We start from the raw sequence: 17474 nt of genomic DNA on the forward strand, positions 1-17474 counted from the left end.
GAAGGAATGAGTACAGGAGGCACAGCAGACAGCAGCATTGCCAGTCTGGGGGGGGGGGGGGGTAGTGTTAAATATAGTAGCAGATTTAGAACCACTAAAACATTGAAGCCAGCTCACATTGAAGCCGGCAGCATCAGATGTTTTTTCACCTTAATGCATAGATTGCATTAGGGTGAATTTTTTTTTTACTTTACAACTCCTTTAAAAAAGAAAAAAAAGAAAACTAATACAGCCATCACATCTAAGAATTGGTATGCTGCAATATAATAAATGTTTTCCTTTGGGTTTAATAATGTTTTAATACATACAGTATATAAAAGAATCATCAATCACTATAGGCCAACTAACAATATAGCACAGTAGATGACCTTTACTTTGAAACTGTAGTTTTTCTGATTAAAGGTTTTATTGACTTCTACATGTTAAATTCAACTGAAACACCAGTCTTTACGGCATAGTGAGAGTCAGAAAAAATGAGAACAAGGAATCTAACAGTGGTGGCCTGTGCATTAGTATTGCACGGGCGTCACCACCCCTATCCAAGCATCTGGCCTCCTAATCTACATGCAGGGCACAGGGTGGATGGTATCCAATAGAGGGAAGGTGTTTTTTTTAAAGCACGTGATTAGAGCCAGAGGCTTCAAAAAAGGGTGGTATTGGGGCACAGAGCACTGCGCTCTGAGCCCACCCAGTTGTGGGACCATTAAGAATAAAAATTTGCTATTATCACAATGATTCTCTTCCCGGCTAATCAGAAAGTGGGTAGTGAGACCCATTTCCTGATTGGCCAAAAGAAGAAGCCATCCTATTGGTCTATGAGGAGGAAGGAGGAGACGTATGGCCAAGGAGATGCATGGGAAGCCCAAATGATGGAGCTGGGACACGGAGATGACAGAGGGGGGAAGCCTCCATCTCCACCTGTCAACACAGGGTGAGCGAGCTGGAGCAACGGGGGGTGGTGGGTATGGTGCGGTGCGGGCTGGAGCCCCCCGACCGATGATGGAGCACCAGCCACCACTGGAACCAAAGGGAACTTCCTAACAACCACAAATGATATAAACCCACATTGGATGCACCAAATGTCCTTGCAAACCCTTGTATTATCTTGTTTATTTAGAAGTGAAATTATCATTGTGCTGTACATAGCTCTTGAAAAGAGCAGAGTTATGGGGGGGGGGGGGGACCCAGCAGAGTTTCCAACTAAAGTTTGCCTGCAGAAATTATTTGGGGCACATACAAGACCAGTCGTTGGCAGTAATTGGTCTTTATTAAAGGTAGCTCCTGCACAGAGACATTTGGTAAAATTCATAAAGGGTGTGTAGTGGATGGTTGCTACTAGTTACTAACATCCACCATATCACCCTGCTGCCAGACCTCCATATATCACTCTCAGAGACAATGAACTGTCATTTTGCTTTGTTTTTGTTTATTTGGGGGATATAACTTGGTTTGGGAAAGGAGTTATGGCATACCCATAGGACAGATCACTTTGCCATCATAGATTAAAGAATTACTGGATGAACTAAGCCTTGAAGAACTGAAGGACTCTAGCATTCACAGTCTCCTCCCCTGCATCAACTCCTGCAGGCTATCACTCCTCCTCTGCACTGATTCCTGCAGACTATTAATCCCAGGACTCTTCTCCTCCTGCACAAAACTTCAGTGTGCAATACTATTTTCTCCGCCCAATCATCTTCACATTACACCAGGTAAAAAATGGAATGGGGAACATGCTGGCTTGTTAATAGGCCAGGGGCCTGCAGTACCCCTTCTTACGGCCTAGTTGATTAGCAGCTTGAGTTAGTTGGTGGACTACTGATCCCAGTTAGCCCGACTTGCAAATCCTGCGCCCGCAGGCCACATTAATTTGACACAAAACCCCAGTCTCCCCTCTGGCCTCCCACCCAGCTCCCCTGGCATGCCTCTTCCAGATATGCACTGTGACTCACTCATGACCTTCTCCTGCCCTGAGTCCATGGTGAAGAACTTAACCGGACAAGCATACCGACTGCTTTTCTGGCTCCTCTGTTCCAGGACACCGCCTCCAAGGATGAGGCTCCCTCCCAGCTCCTGAGCTCCTCCGCCAAGGCGTGCACCCCCCAGATGGGGGTGGGCCTACTGCTTGCAGGATAACACTCTTCATGTCTCCCAGCAAACAACTCCCCTCCAGTGGGCTGGACCTGAGCTTATAAAGGGGGCCGGCCCCTGCCAATTCCAATTGGGGATTGGTCAGGGCTCCTCAAATGAGCTCCCTGTCACTACACTTCCCATTCCTGCCCCTCTTCCAGAACACTCTCCCTGGAAGCAGGGGAGGCGCCTAAGAAACAAAGCACAGGTGTTCACACCAACTGCTACACTAACCACTCCCTGCCCCCCAGATCAAAACAACCTAAATTTACCTGCCTGGGAGCTACCATAACACAAATCCTCACTTTTAGCACCTGCCTATGGAAGAGGGTACTACAGGTGTTTTATATACCCTTTAGAATTTCTTCAGGGTGCAGCATCAAAATTGCCAATGCTTGAACTCAGTTCATGTACCTGTCACATGATTAGATGATGGCAGTCAGTTGAAGCTTCACCTCATCTGCAATGTCTTGGGGTAAATTCACTTGCTCTATTTGCCTTTAGTAAATCGAACCCATAGTGCTAGTTAGCCCAAAAACATATGCAGACAGTGAAAACGCCTTGGTAAATGACTAAGGCCTCGTACACACGACCGTTATCCTCGACAAAATCCATCAAGAAAAATGCTGGCAGAGCTTTTTTGCAGAGGAAAACGGTCGTGTGTATGTTTTTCGTCAAGAAAACTGTTGTGGATCTCGACGAGAAAAAAAGAGAACATGTTCTCTTTTTTCTCGTCAGGAGTCTCATTTTCCTCGTCGTGTTTCTCGTCGGGCTGGTTTACGATGAGAAACACGTTTGTGTGTATGCTTAGAAACGTGCGCATGCTCAGAATAAAGTATGAGTGAGTGAGTGAAAAATGTATATAGCGCAACACATGCGAACTGAATCGCCTCTGGGCACTGTATGAGACGGGAGTGCACCTTCGGTAAAAGTAGCGTTCGTAATGGCGATAGCACATTCGTCACGCTGTAACAGACTGAAAAGCGCGAATCGTCTCTCACCAAACTTTTACTTAACACGCAGTAACATGAGATTAGTAAAAGCAGCCCCAAGGGTGGTGCCAGTGGAATCAAACTTCCCCTTTATAGTGCCGTCGTACGTGTTGTACGTCACCGCGTTTGAGAACGACGAGATTTTGTCTTGACAGTGTGTATGCAAAGAAAGCTTGACAAGATTCTAGACAAGCCTCACAAGAAACTCGTCGAGGAAAACAACGTCATGTGTACGAGGCCTCAGAAAGCATAAAAGTCATTAGATCAACAAGACATTCAGACAATTTGTGGGCCAGATTCACAGAAAAAGTACGCCAGAGTATCTGCTGATACTCCGGCGTACTTTCAAATTTGCTGCGTCATATGTTTATTTGTAATTCACAAAAAAGATACGACGGCTTTTGGCTAAGATCCGACAGGCGTACGGCTTCGTACGCCTTCGGATCATAGGTGTAATTTTCCGGCGGCCACTGGGTGGAGTTTGCGTCGTTTTCCAGCGTCGGGTATGCAAATTAGCTGTGGCGATCCACGAAGATACGCGCGTTCGTCGCAATCTCTTACGTCGTCGCTAGTCGGTTTTTCCCGTCGCAAACTTAGGCCTGCTTTTTCATGGCTTAGATTTAGAACAGCCATGTTAAAGTATGGCCGTCGTTCCCGCGTCGAATTTCAAATTTAATTTTTTTCGTGTAAGACGTCCGGGAATACGAAATTACGTTACGCACGTCGCCGTTCAAAAAACACATCGGGGCGCCGTAATTTCACGCAAAGCACGTCAGGAAATTTTCACACAGAGCATGCGCAGAACGTTCGGTGCGGGAACGCGCCTAATTTAAATGGTACACGCCCCATTTGAATTAGGCGGGCTTGCGCCGGACGGCTTTACGTTACACCGCAGTAAGTTTACAAGCAAGTGCTTGGTGGATCAGGCACTTGCGCTGAAAACTTGCGGCGGTGTAACGTAAAGACGATACGTTACGCCGCCGCAGATATCTGTGAACCTGGCCCTGTATGTTCAAATTTTAGCAATGCCAGTCTATATGCTTCTCTCAGCAAGTTTTCTTTAATGGTCAACACTTTTCCACTATAGTTTAGCAACTTGCCTAAACATGCCTTATCCCTGTTTATAATGAGTATGTGAACATGAATACCCATCTAAGCTTGCTATTCACAGGGGATATGGGATGTCATTTTGGTCTAGAATTGATGGGATCTCATTTACTATATCTATATCTTTTCTCTTTATCCCTGTTACTTTCTCAAAGAAAAAGTCACATTACAGTGAGGCTAAAGTATTCTGAAAGCTATGTTCTTCAAGGTGACTACCATTTATTTCATGAAAGGTGATTTTGACTATGTATTGATTTCAGTCCTCTGGATCAAATAACATTAACGATTCTTGCAAGCTGCCTGAACATTTTCTATCAGTGTAAAGCGCTATGTTAATTTTGATCCAGGATGGTACTTCATTGAATTGATGGTGTCAAGAAAATAAATTACACTTTCTTTGATGAAAAAAGCCTATCAGATATAGTTAACATACTTCATTTTGCAGGTCCTAAAGGAGAAACGGGAGACATAGGACTACCAGGGCCACATGGAGCTATAGGTCCCCTTGGTCCAAAAGGCTATAAAGGAGATAAGGGTCTGTATAAATGATTGAATATTGATTTTATATGTGAGGCTTGAGGGAAACAAAACATAAAACATAACTAACAAAAGCGTCTTACAACATAATGCAATGCCACCATGTGCAGATATGTTTCTGTGACATTCATTTGAGGGACATAAACTTACAGTACAGCAGCTTCAATTGCACTACTGTGCTTGTTACAATTTTAAGATCAGGGAATATGGTGCAATAGCTAAGGCTCCATTCACATTGTAACGCCGCATAACGCCGGGACTTGTTTTCAGGCGGCAGGCGTACGGCGTCTATGAGATGTGAACCATCTCATAGACATCAATGGAAATTCTCCCCTCCAGCGGCACGGGAGTCACGCTTCAGGCGTTTTGTTGCCTAGGTGTGAATGAGGGCTAAAGGCTCAGTTGAAGTGAAGCAGACTAGGAACAAAATTGTGGGGTCAACAGCAATAAAGGACTGCAGGCACCTTTGTTAGTTACCAAATATACTCCTGTGTCCCTGTGGAGCCCCAAGGATCCTGAACCTTAATCATACAGAGGAACATTTTTATTCATTAAAATAAGTCAGGGGTGCTCAACCTTTCGAAGAGTGAGGGTCACTTACGTAATTTTGTAACCAGTCATGGGCCACAATGAACAATAGGTTTTAGCGCAAAATTGTGGGGTCAACAGCAATAAAGGACTGCAGGCACCTTTGTTAGTTACCAAATATACTCCTGTGTCCCTGTGGAGCCCCAAGGATCCTGAACCTCAATCATACAGAGGAACATTTTTATTCATTAATATAAGTCAGGGGTGCTCAACCTTTCGAAGAGTGAGGGTCACTTACGTAATTTTGTAACCAGTCATGGGCCACAATGAACAATAGGTTTTAGCGCCCATAAACCACAAATGTAAATGAGCCCTTACTGTCCTGAGCCCCCTATAAGGCTGCTTTTACACTGATAAGCTGCGGTCTAACTGCACCGTGGCTGCATAGACTTCTATTGCATCTGCATTCAGGAGTTTTTGGTGTGCTTTCAGATTCAGTTCACCAATCCCATAGGATATAGTAGAATTATATGGCTCAGTGCAGCCAACCCCCAGGAAAGCTGCAGGTGCAGCTGCAGTGTGAAAGCAGCCTAATTGTTGTTAACCCTTTTATAGGTGCTGAGAAGCCCATTACAAAGGCTATTATGCCTAGTGTATGTGTCCTCTTGTAGCTGCTTCTGGCATCACTCTCCGGGTTGCTAGAAAGGATTAGAGGCAGAGTGCACTTGTTATCACTTCACCTGGAACAGTGCTACAGAGGAAGCATCAGCTTATGCGGCTCCTGCTCCCTCCTCGGCCACCTGCTCCCTCCGCTTCCGGTTCACTGCACTGATGCTCTGGGATGGTGCCCAGATTGCGATCAATGGGTTGCTAACCCAGGGCATGAGCTTCCCTGGTTTGAGGTCCTGGGCCACACTAGAAGACTCCACAGGCCAAGCACCCCTGATGTAAGTCCTATCCTTTCATGTCACTACTTTTTGCCTCAAATGTAAATGTTAGTCTCATTGGACAATAGAAAGTGTTTCATTTGGCCATTGAATGGCAGCAAGTGGGGGCCAAAATTTAGGAGGTGGGACTTAAGTTTAACGTGGGAGAAATTAAGGGGTATTGCAAAAGTACAGGGATTGATGTAAATACTCTCTTGGGCACAAGTCTCTTCATATAAATTATATGTAGTAATGATCACCTAATACAAAATTGATAATTAAAAGACCTTAGCAGTGTATACAGTATTAAAAGAAAAAAAATGTGATGGATACACTATAGGGGGTGTGTGATTGAATTACATGACTGGCTGTACAGAATTACAAATCCTTTTGTCAAGTAAGGCAGTTTACATATGTGGTTCAATTGTGTATTTTGCTGCTTGCCCAGAGATAAGTTTTAATTTATAGTCAATGTACTTTTTTCAAAGCAAATATTTCTACAATGGCAATATCCTCGCACAAGCTGCTATTTTCCAGTGAAAGCAGCTAGAAATGTTTCATACAGACGGAGTCTGAAGAATTGCTTGTAATATTCAGTCTCCTACCTCTTACTCCCTGTTCAAATATCTCAGAAACCTTTGCCAAATTCAGAAACAACAAAAAAGAACGCAATAAAATATAGCCAGTGACTAAGTAAACTGACTCTAGTTCATTAACTGACATTTTTCAACTTCACATCTGCACAGCCAGCAGGAATGCAGAAAACCAATGAAGATTTGTAATATACTAGTATATGCTTTGAAGTAGCATTGAATTTTAAAATATTAATACATAAATAGTAAAACTCCAAAAAACAAAAAGTAATAACACTAAATCAGTAAAGTGTCTGTCCATCCCCATAATGACAGAAGCACTCGGATAACTAATGCAATTAAGGAAAACCTTGTTTCTATGTATCATTTATTATTATTATATATGTACATTGTTGCAGCCATATGCACTTATTATGTACCCATTCTCTGCTTCCTGCTTTCCAATGTTGCACAGTGCTTTTACATTACAGCCCCTTCTCACAATGCAGACTCATTTTTCTGCTGATTGCTCTTTCTATGTGGCTTATAGCTCAGCAGTTGTTAACCTCTTGACCACCGCCCCATGTCAAAAAGACGTCCTCCTTTTTAAAGTTGAATATCTCGATAACGGCAGCAGCTGCTGCCACAACCGAGATATTCATCTTTTCAGGGGGCGGTGGTGTACACGATAACGGCGGTCTCCGCGGCGGATTCGCCGCGAGATCGCCGTTATCGGTGGCGGGAGAGGGGCCCCCCCCCCCTCCCGCCGCTCTCCCGCGCCCTCCGCCGCTTACCGGAGCCGTCGGTAGCGGCGGAGGGGATCCGATGTGTCCGGCAGCTGAGCGGGGACGGGACTGAAGGAGAAATCTCCTTCACCCGTCCTCCTAGCTCTGCTGGGCGGAAGTGACGTCAAAACGTCAGTCCCGCCCAGCCTCTTAAAGAAACATTTTTTTTTTTTGTCATTTGAAAAAATGACATTTTTTTTTTTTAATTTTTTTTTTTTCATTTAAGTCTAATTATGAGATCTGAGGTCTTTTTGACCCCAGATCTCATATTTAAGAGGACCTGTCATGCTTTTTTCTATTACAAGGGATGTTTACATTCCTTGTAATAGGAATAAAAGTGATCAATTTTTTTTTTTTTTTTTTTTTCAGTGTAAAAAATTATAAAACTAAATAAAAATAAATAAGAAAACCAAAAAAAATTTTTTTAAAGCGCCCCGTCCCGACGAGCTCGCGCGCAGAAGCAAACGCATACGCGAGTAGCGCCCGCATATGAAAACGGTATTCAAACCACACAAGTGAGGTATCGCCGCGATCGTTAGAGTGAGAGCAATAATTCTAGCCCTAGACCTACTCTGCAACTCAAAAAATGCAACCTGTAGAATTTTTTAAACGTCGCCTATCGAGATTTTTAAGGGTAAAAGTTTGACGCCATGCCACGAGCGGGCGCAATTTTTAAGCGTGACATGTTGGGTATCATTTTACTCGGCGTAACATTATCTTTCACAATATATAAAAAATTGGGCAAAATATATTGTTGTCTTATTTTTTAATTCAAAAAAGTGATTTTTATCCAAAAAAAGTGCGCTTGTAAGACCGCTGCGCAAATACGGTGTGACAAAAAGTATTGTAATGACTGCCATTTTATTCCCTAGGATGTCTGCTAAAAAAAATATATAATGTTTGGGGGTTCTGATTAATTTTCTAGCAAAAAAATTGTGATTTTCACATGAAGGAGAGAAGTGCCAGAATTTACCTGGTGGGCAAGTGGTTAAAGAGGGAGGATGAATTATTACATTCAAATACAGAGCTTCCTCTAGAGGCTTATCTAGCAATCTCTCTAATTACTGTATTACAATAACACAAAGAGGAAGAGCAAGAATGTAAATATGTAAAAGAACTATCTTTAAAAGTGGAAGCTCCCCTTGTTCGTGCCCTCCCCTGCCACATTTAGCACCTTTTGGGGGGAAGGGGGAGCGGATATCTGTCAAAACGAGGTATCTGCTCCCACTTCCGTGTAAGATTGTTGTGCAGCGATCTACAAAACATCCGGCCCCCCCCCCCTGCCTTCTGGGAGACACAGAAGTCCCAGAAAACAGTGGGACCATTCAAAAAGTGCAGCGCGACTTGTGCATGCGCAGTACGAAAAAGGCTAAGTTTAAGGAGCTGGAGCCAAGGGACGGATCAGCTTCGGGTGCCGACATTGCAGGCACCTGGACAGGTAAGTGTCCTTTTATTAACAGTCAGCAGTTACAGTATTTAAGTAGTTAGTGCTAATTTCAGTGTTGTTGTCAGCATTAATGTCAGTGCCAGTGTCAGTGTGTTTAACGTAGGAGAAAAAAAGTTTTAGATTTAATGTCGGTGTCTGTGTGTTTTAGGTAGTACAACAAAAAGCAAAATGTTCACTATAGTTTATGTTACCTAAAAATACAAAACTACGTTACTACAGGTACAAAAAAACAAATAATACACACATATGTGGTTTGTAAGTCTTGGTTGTTTTGTAGGTAGCTGGTCATGGTAATGGCAATAAATTTACAGCTAAAGTTTGAAAATTATGTGTTTTTTTCTGTAGGGCCAGCGGAAATTGGCATATTTATTCCCCTTAAAGTAAGTGTAAACCCACTTAAAAAAAATTAACACCTGCAAGACAAAGGTATAATGAGCTAGTATGCATAGCATAGCTGCAATAACGTCACTCCCACGCATGCGTGTGTGAGCTGCCAATTACAGCATTAAATCCTTTAGAAACGGCCTGATCGCTGCGTCGTTGTCTACGTGTAGGTTTAGGAGATATTTCTAGTACCTACAGGTAGGCCTTAATCTAGGCTTACCTGTAGGTAAAAGTGGTTGTACACCCACTTTAAGGCTGGGTTCACACTGTCGCCGCATGCGACGCATAGCAGGGGTCCAGTGCGTGCTGGTTCACCGGTTCAGGTTCGATTTCAGCCCGAATTTTGGGCTGAGATCAAACCTGAAACACACCAAAAAAGGCACGCGTTTTTCAGGCACACCGCAATCTGACCCGTCGCGGAGATATGTGAACCGGTTCCATAGAGAGCCAGTCACATTCTCCTGCTATGTGAATTGAATGTGGGGAAACAGTGTGAACCCGGCCTAAAGGGTAATCTGCTTGAAAAAAAAAAAAAAACTCTGAGAACCTTAATGCCATTGGAATAAGCAATGCCAGGGGAAATATTTATAAAATAGGCTGGTGCTCCGCTTTAAGGATTCTATAAATGTGTTTTCCCTATCTTGAACTAATTCTAAAAAACATATAAAAGCCAATGAAAAGAAGGAAGCTGCTCTACAAAATGTTTATCACTTACCTATTCAGCTTTCTTGATTGTAAGTATTTTGTTGATGGCAATATGTCTGAGACAGTTGTTCATTCCTTTGCTAATCTGTTTAATAAAAAAGTAAAAAATAAATAAAAAGGATTCTTTATGTAAAAATAATACATTCATACAGATAATTATTGATGCATGCTTGATAGAGAGTAGAACTTAGAAAGGAAGGTCATCAAAAGTAAAAAGTAAAGTAATGGACAACATACAGTAACAGGATATTTGCAATACTTTAGTCTCTATGGAAAAAAAACTTTTTTAATAAATCCAAAAGCAACTGCAATACAGTGCGCTGAATGTGTGCTCTGTGCACCACCATTTCCCATAAGACATATGTTACCATATACTGTATATCTCCAATATTATTCTATAGGGATCAGTGAGACTTATGAACCTTTCCTTTCGCTATGGGATCAGGGGGCAACCCTGAAGAAGATTTACATTCTGCTAATGTCACCTTGATCTTTTCTTGTTTTCTTACTTTGGTAATGATTTCTTTTAATGTAACTAGATATTTTAAAGGTGCTATAATTACATTTTCACCAGCCTGCAGTCCTTCAGGGACTTGAGGTCTTTACTGTGGATAATGTTAATGCAGATGTTTATATGTAGGTGAGAAAGGTGAGCACGGTGACCAAGGAGCAAATGGGATTGCGGGATTCCCAGGAAAGCCAGGAGAAGCCGGTAATGATAATGAACGATGTACAATTATGTTTGTCTGTTTCTCATTCTGCCTCTTTTGTAATGAAACCCTGCTCCGGTGACTTGTGTTCAAATTGATTCTGCTGAAGGAGAAGCAATCCCCCCAGAGATAAGTTGGGTTCATACATACTGCAGGTAGCAGACAGGCATACATTGGAAGTCCTCGGTGTGACTGGAGAGCAAACATGTGCTTCTGATTAGGAAACTCTGTTTAAATAATTGATTTAACCCGTCTGATGCCAGGGGAAGGCCTTTAACAGATTGTTACACTTGTTCCCTCTGGCAAAGAATGCAGTATGTGTTCTCGATAATAACTGTATAGCAATTATAGAAACACAGATGCTGCTAGAGTCTGCTGCTAAATTTTGTGCCGTTTAAATACATTTTAATTATTGTAGCCTTACAAAATATGTCCACTCATCACTGGAGGAACTTAATAATGTGCACGCTTCGCTAGTATGCATAACATGCTCATTTGGGAAAGTTATAGAGAATTAATGATATCATTTGCCAAATAATGCCGTTGGAAAGAATAACTCTCACAACTTATATAAAACATTACGTCTTACTCTTATACGTTTTTGGATAGCAACAAATAAAGTGATGTTGTGTGAAGTAGTAAGTTACCCATAACGACCAATCGATGATCCTTCTGGATTTAAGCTGGCGTACATCTGGGTTTAGTAGATTATACTGGAGATCAATTTTTAATTGATTGAGCCAAGAATTTAAATTGAAGGGAAATAGAACTACTACACTCCTTCACTATGTTTAGCTATAATTGTATTATCCTAATCGACATTGGATGAAAAATCAATCAAGATTTTTCGTATTTTCCGTTTTTGCTCGATCACATTTTTTGTGATCAACTAGAATCTGGTCAAATGACAACATTTTCAGTTATGCCTGATCAATAGGGCTAGCTCAAGGTTCCATTTTAGGCTTTTAAAGACAAATCGGGTGTTTAAATTTCCCTAGATGTGACTGCAATACCTAAAACGAATAAAAGTCAAATGCGGGGGGGTGTGGCCAGCTTTATGGATGCATACTGATGATAGATAACTTCTGACTGGCTAGTACAAGTTACTGGGACACCGCTGAATAATTGAAAAAGCACAAGCATGTTTCTAATGAATCATTTATTTACAACATTACTATTCATCATTGTTAGAGATTACATTGTTCTGTGTCACCTGGCATAACTTTTTTTCTACCCATAACCCCATGGTCTGATGCTAACCAAGGCCATTTTTCCTATGGTCTGAGCTTGTTTTAAGATTTTTTTTTTTAATACATACATCTAGAATAGTACTAAATCTTTAATGTGAAATGTATTTTGTATTAGCGTGAATAATTTATGAATGCATATAAACTTTTAAAATTTGCTAGATTGGAAAAAGTGTTTATGAGCTGGACTACACATATTTTAAAGAGGGTCTTTATACATGGGTGCATTTGCATTGAATCAAAAGGCAAGTGCAGCTTAAATGTATCTAAGATTAGATAATTGAATGCACATGCAATATTAGGGAAGCATATTTAAAAAGGCTGTACACAGAGTTCCATAGCAACCAGTTCTGGTTATCTGGGCTAATATTTTTTTCACGTGTTATAATACTAATACTAACACATTTACAAAAAGAGTGGTAATTAATATAATGTATGGTTATACCAAATTGCAGGACTAGTATATATTTGTCCATTTGATAGTTTAATAAAACCCATTATGTGCAAAATGAAGGCTGCCATTGCTAATTTGCCTTTTGAAATGCTATTTTCTATGGTATCATTTTGATCCTCTTGCTTCAATACATGGGGGTTGAATTACTGAGGCTGGAAAACCTGATGGGGCCACCTAGTGGCAGTGCCCAAGTGCCCGAATGGTCAGTCCGCCCCTGTATATATATATATATACGTGGTACGGCTTTTCCCGGCAGGAGCCGTGCATGTTCGCTTCTACTGTGATCACGCACGACGGGAGCTCAGCGGCTGGTTACTTAGGACTCAGTGTCCGCCGGCAACCGCCAATCATCCAGCAGAGAGGCAGAACAGTGGTCTGCCTATGTAAACAAGGCAGATTGCCATTTTGACAGGAGGAAGGGAAGGCATTGTTTCTTTGTTCCTGCAAAGCAGGGGCTAGGTTCCATCTCTTTCTCTCATAAAAGCACCTCCCACACTGTAGTAAAACACATGTTAGGCACACAGTTAACCCTTTGATTGCCACTGATGTTAACCCCTTTCCAGCCAGTGTCATTAGTACAGTGACAGTGCATTTTAGTGTCACTGGTTCCCCAAAAGTATCAGTTAGTCTCAGAATGTCTGCTGCAATATCGCAGTCCCACTATAAGTGACTGATCACCGCCATTGCTAGAAAAAAAATTGATACAAGTTTGTAGAACCTTTAATGTTTGTGTTAACCAATCAATATATGCTTATTTAAAAGCCTAATTGAACAAGCTGAGGTTAGAAGCTGATTGGACTCTATGCAGAAATGTGACTAATTTTGCACTCTCTAGCTCTAGTAAATAAACCCCAATATTACAAAAAGTATGTTACAGGCCAGATCTCCAGGTAAAATTAAAGGAAAAAAGCTTAAAAAATGTAACAAATGCAGTCACCATACTTAACGATTTGAAAGGTACATTTTTATGTTTGGGTTTGATACCACTTTAAAAAAAAGTTTACTGCCTGCTACTAGCAAGGAGTGTGCTATTGCACACTGCACTTTTAAAGCGGAACTCCACCCAAAAGGGGAAGTTTGGCTTTAAGCACCCCCCCTTCCTTGCCACATTTGGCATGTAATTTGTGTGGGGGCAGAGCAGGTACCTAGTTTTAACAGCCTAGGTGATCTGAGCTGAAATTCTCATGTCCCCCTCCCTCCCTGCAGCCTTCTGGGACACGTCACAGGTCTCAGAAGACTGCCAGACCATTCAGAAGGTGCAGCGCTACTCGCACATGCACAGTGCGCATCCGGCCATGAAGCCCCGAGTTGTTATAGCTGGGTGCCCATAGTTGAAATGAAAGGGAGAGGAGAGGGAGTGAAGCGACGATTTGGATGACCACATCACTGGATCCTGAGACAGGTGAGTGTGTGTTTATTAAAACTCGGCAGCTATACTTTTTGTAGCTGCTGATTTTTAATAAACACATAAACAACTAGAGTTCCTCCTTAAGCAATGTGCTTTTAGATGTCTATAATACATATAATGTATGTATTGTCTATAATGACAAAATAATCTTGAACTGAATAAAAGACACATTTTGACTATACTAAATAAAATGTAACACGTTATTACATAACATCTGATGCTCAGTATGTGTATTTGTTCTTTCAGGTGAACTGGGGTCAAAAGGAGAAAAAGGAAATGTTGGACTTGCTGGCATGAAAGGACAAAAAGGAAATAAAGGAGATATATGTGAAAATGGCACAAAGGGGGACAGGGGGGAAAAAGGGGAGCAAGGTCTAATAGGTATGGATGGAGAGACAGGGGACAAGGGTGAGAAAGGAGATTTAGGAGAGAAAGGAAATATTGGAGACATGGGAGAAAAGGGTGAAATAGGAGGAATCGGGGAGAGAGGAGTAAAAGGGGATAAGGGTATTAAAGGAGATGCTGGATTGAATGGAATGTCAGGTTTAGAAGGAGAGCGAGGAGAGAAAGGAGAACCTGGACCAAAAGGGGACAAAGGTGAGATGGGGGCTCCAGGCTTAATAGGTCCTCTGGGTCTAAAAGGCAATTTTGGCATGAAAGGAGTTCGTGGAGCTCCTGGAAAAAAAGGTTCTAGAGGATTAAAAGGCTCCAAAGGTGATAATCCCAAACCCATAAGATCTGCCTTTACTGTGGGCCTATCAAAGCCTTTTCCTGCTCCCAATGCACCTGTCAAATTTGACAGAATAATGTACAATGAGCAAGACGAATATAACCCTACAACAGGAAAGTTTAACTGCACTATTTCAGGAACTTATGTGTTTGCATTTCATGTGACAGTCAGAGGCCGTCCGGCGCGGATTAGTATTGTTGCCCAAAATAAAAAGGTATTCAAAAGTCGTGAAACACTTTATGGACAAGAGATTGACCAGGCCTCAGCCATGTTAGTTTTGAGACTGAATGTTGGGGATCAGGTGTGGTTAGAGGTTTCTAGGGACTGGAATGGCCTTTATGTTAGCAATGATGATGACAGCATATTTACAGGTTTCCTTTTATATCCAGATGACAATGTAGAGAATCAGCTTATTCAAGCTTAAAAAGTATTACAATTATTTGGTACTCACATTTTAGTAACATTGTATCAGAATATGATACATATTTTTAATAACTGAATCTTAAACTTGTCTACATATGCTGAAAAGATCATTGTGAACATCCAAATTTATAATATATAATTGTATGTGCTATGTTTTTTTTCCAATCAACTATGTCAACAGTTGATAGAACAAATTTATGGATGTGGATACAGTTTCAGTCATTTTTCAATCCCGTAAGAAAAAAAAAGGAAGATTTAACTATATTATATATTATTATTTTTTGAGAATCTTATAGTTAGGGGATTCTATGATTGCATTATAATAATGAATGAAGCATGCATGTTATTTGTGAATATAGAAAAATACACATCTGTTTAATAAATCCTATATTTAATACATGCGTATTTCGCGCTTTAGGTGGAAGAGGAATACTAAAATCTCTGCCTAAACACCTAAAAAGGATGACGGTGGAATACATAGTGGCATCGAACTGTATTATTACTAAGTAAGGATATGTTGATGTCAGCCAAAACTGAGAAACCTCCAATAAAATTATTTAATCATTCTTCCTTAAAACAGAATCCATATGTGTGTCATTACTTAAAAGAAGGCAAGAAATGTAATTTTTAATAATGAATAGTAGACAAATTATACAAAGTAACCATTTTATGACTTAGTAGTCAATTTCAAATTGAACGCTTCCGAACTGAAGCAACAGTACAACCCAAAACCTGGACCTTTTTCTTCAGCTTGTTTGCAGCTGTTCTTCTTCATCTCACCCCTCATCTGAGCAAGACATGAACACCATGGTTTATACTGAGTAAGGCTTGGGGAGAATCAAGGCATTAGAATTAGTCAGGTTATGGTAATGTAGACCAACGAAAACAAACAGCTCTTTACCAAAGTAATGTAAAGTACAGAATACCACTTTAATTGGGGGAGGGGGGGGCAAGGAGTTTGTTCCTCATTAAAGTAGGCCTGTCATTATGAAGACTACCAGTATTGAGCTTTCCTTCTAAAGCCCCGTACACAGGATCGGAATTTCCAATGGAAAAAGTCAGACAGACTTTTTCCATCGGAAATTCCAACCGTGTGTATGCCCCATCCGAAATTCCGATGAATTCCATCGGAGTTTACATAGAGAACATGTTCTCTTTTCCTCCGATGGAATTCAGACGGAATTATGATGTGAATTTGGTCGGACAAAGGTCCGATCGTGTGTACAGGGCATAATAATGCATGTTCCCTGGTACACGCTGATGATAACGATTCAATACTGTTGAAACAAATGACCTGGAACTGGTACATGGATAAGGAAGTGAAGTTTTGAAGACAGGTAAAGTTAGGCCATTATCATTTTTAGAAGGAGGCAAGAAATGCCTCCTTTCATGAAAGGTGCATACTTCTATGCGTGAATTATTTCATTATGCTCAAGTGAGCAGTTCTTTATCCGCGCACAATGGGTGAATAGTATAGATAAAGACTAAAATATGAAGCCATTTAACACCAGTGCAATGTAACTATCACTGCCACGCAGCGCACTGAAGGGTTTAGGGTTTATCAGAAAGGTTTGGGTTGTTCATTTTGCAAGGGAAGTTGCAGAACGCAAGATACATTTCCCTAGAGCTTAGATGAAGTTAAGGTCTGCTGATGTCCATCATCCAATCATGTGCAAGCAAAAACACGTTGAAAAAAAAATCCTTGTATGTAATTGATTTTTCTTTGCCCAAAGAAAATTTTCCACATTCGCTAAGCTCTGGAGAAAGTTCCCTTGCAAAGTAATAGCATATTTGCCTTTAGTAAATCAATACTACCGAGTCTTACACAGAAGTATAATCCTCCTATATGTGTTACACTATAGTACATAATTAAAACATTTGAGTAGTATAAGGCCCTAAGCATATAGCACTTTTTTTTTCTCCCCTTGATCGTCTATGTTCCAGGGGAGAAAAAGCAGCATTATAAATGTGCTTAAAGCTGCATTTAGGCATGTTTAGTCAAGCGCTTGGGCATTCATTCATTTCATTGGCCAGAATATTAATTTATTCTAGTTATTGGAATGAATGATTGCCCAAGCGAATGACACACGTAGCATTAAAGCAAGTTTAGCAGCGTTGACATGCGTTAAGGCAGGTCAAGTGTTTTTTGATACTGGAATTCTCCTCTCTGGAATGCGGTTGTTTTTTTTTCTGCCTTTAAATACCTGTAAACACCTATGTGTGCATGGACACATTAGCTGACATTAAGCCCTCGTGATGATTTGACATGCGACTTGACAAGTCAGAGCCTATTACCGTCACTGTCCGACGCCGACTTTGAGGCGCCACAACGATTCCCAAAAGTAGTTCCTGCAATACTTTTGGTGACTTTGGGGGCAATTTCAATAGACAT

At 41.1% G+C, this 17474-nt stretch overlaps 1 protein-coding gene across 1 annotated transcript in view; it reads left to right on the forward strand.

Annotated features, from left to right (window-relative positions):
• The window catches only part of LOC120936720 (otolin-1-like), a 39413-nt gene extending 23749 nt beyond the window's left edge, over window positions 1-15664 (forward strand). The window contains exons 3-5 of the mRNA XM_040349293.1: window positions 4672-4761; window positions 10751-10822; window positions 14176-15664. Of these exons, the coding sequence (XP_040205227.1) occupies window positions 4672-4761; window positions 10751-10822; window positions 14176-15083 (1070 nt within the window). The 3' untranslated portion in view covers window positions 15084-15664. The remainder of the gene's footprint in view (window positions 1-4671; window positions 4762-10750; window positions 10823-14175) is intronic.
• Window positions 15665-17474: the final 1810 nt, after the last annotated feature.

This window comes from Rana temporaria, chromosome 4 (assembly GCF_905171775.1).
Source record: "Rana temporaria chromosome 4, aRanTem1.1, whole genome shotgun sequence".
NCBI classification, from domain to species: Eukaryota; Metazoa; Chordata; class Amphibia; order Anura; family Ranidae; genus Rana; species Rana temporaria.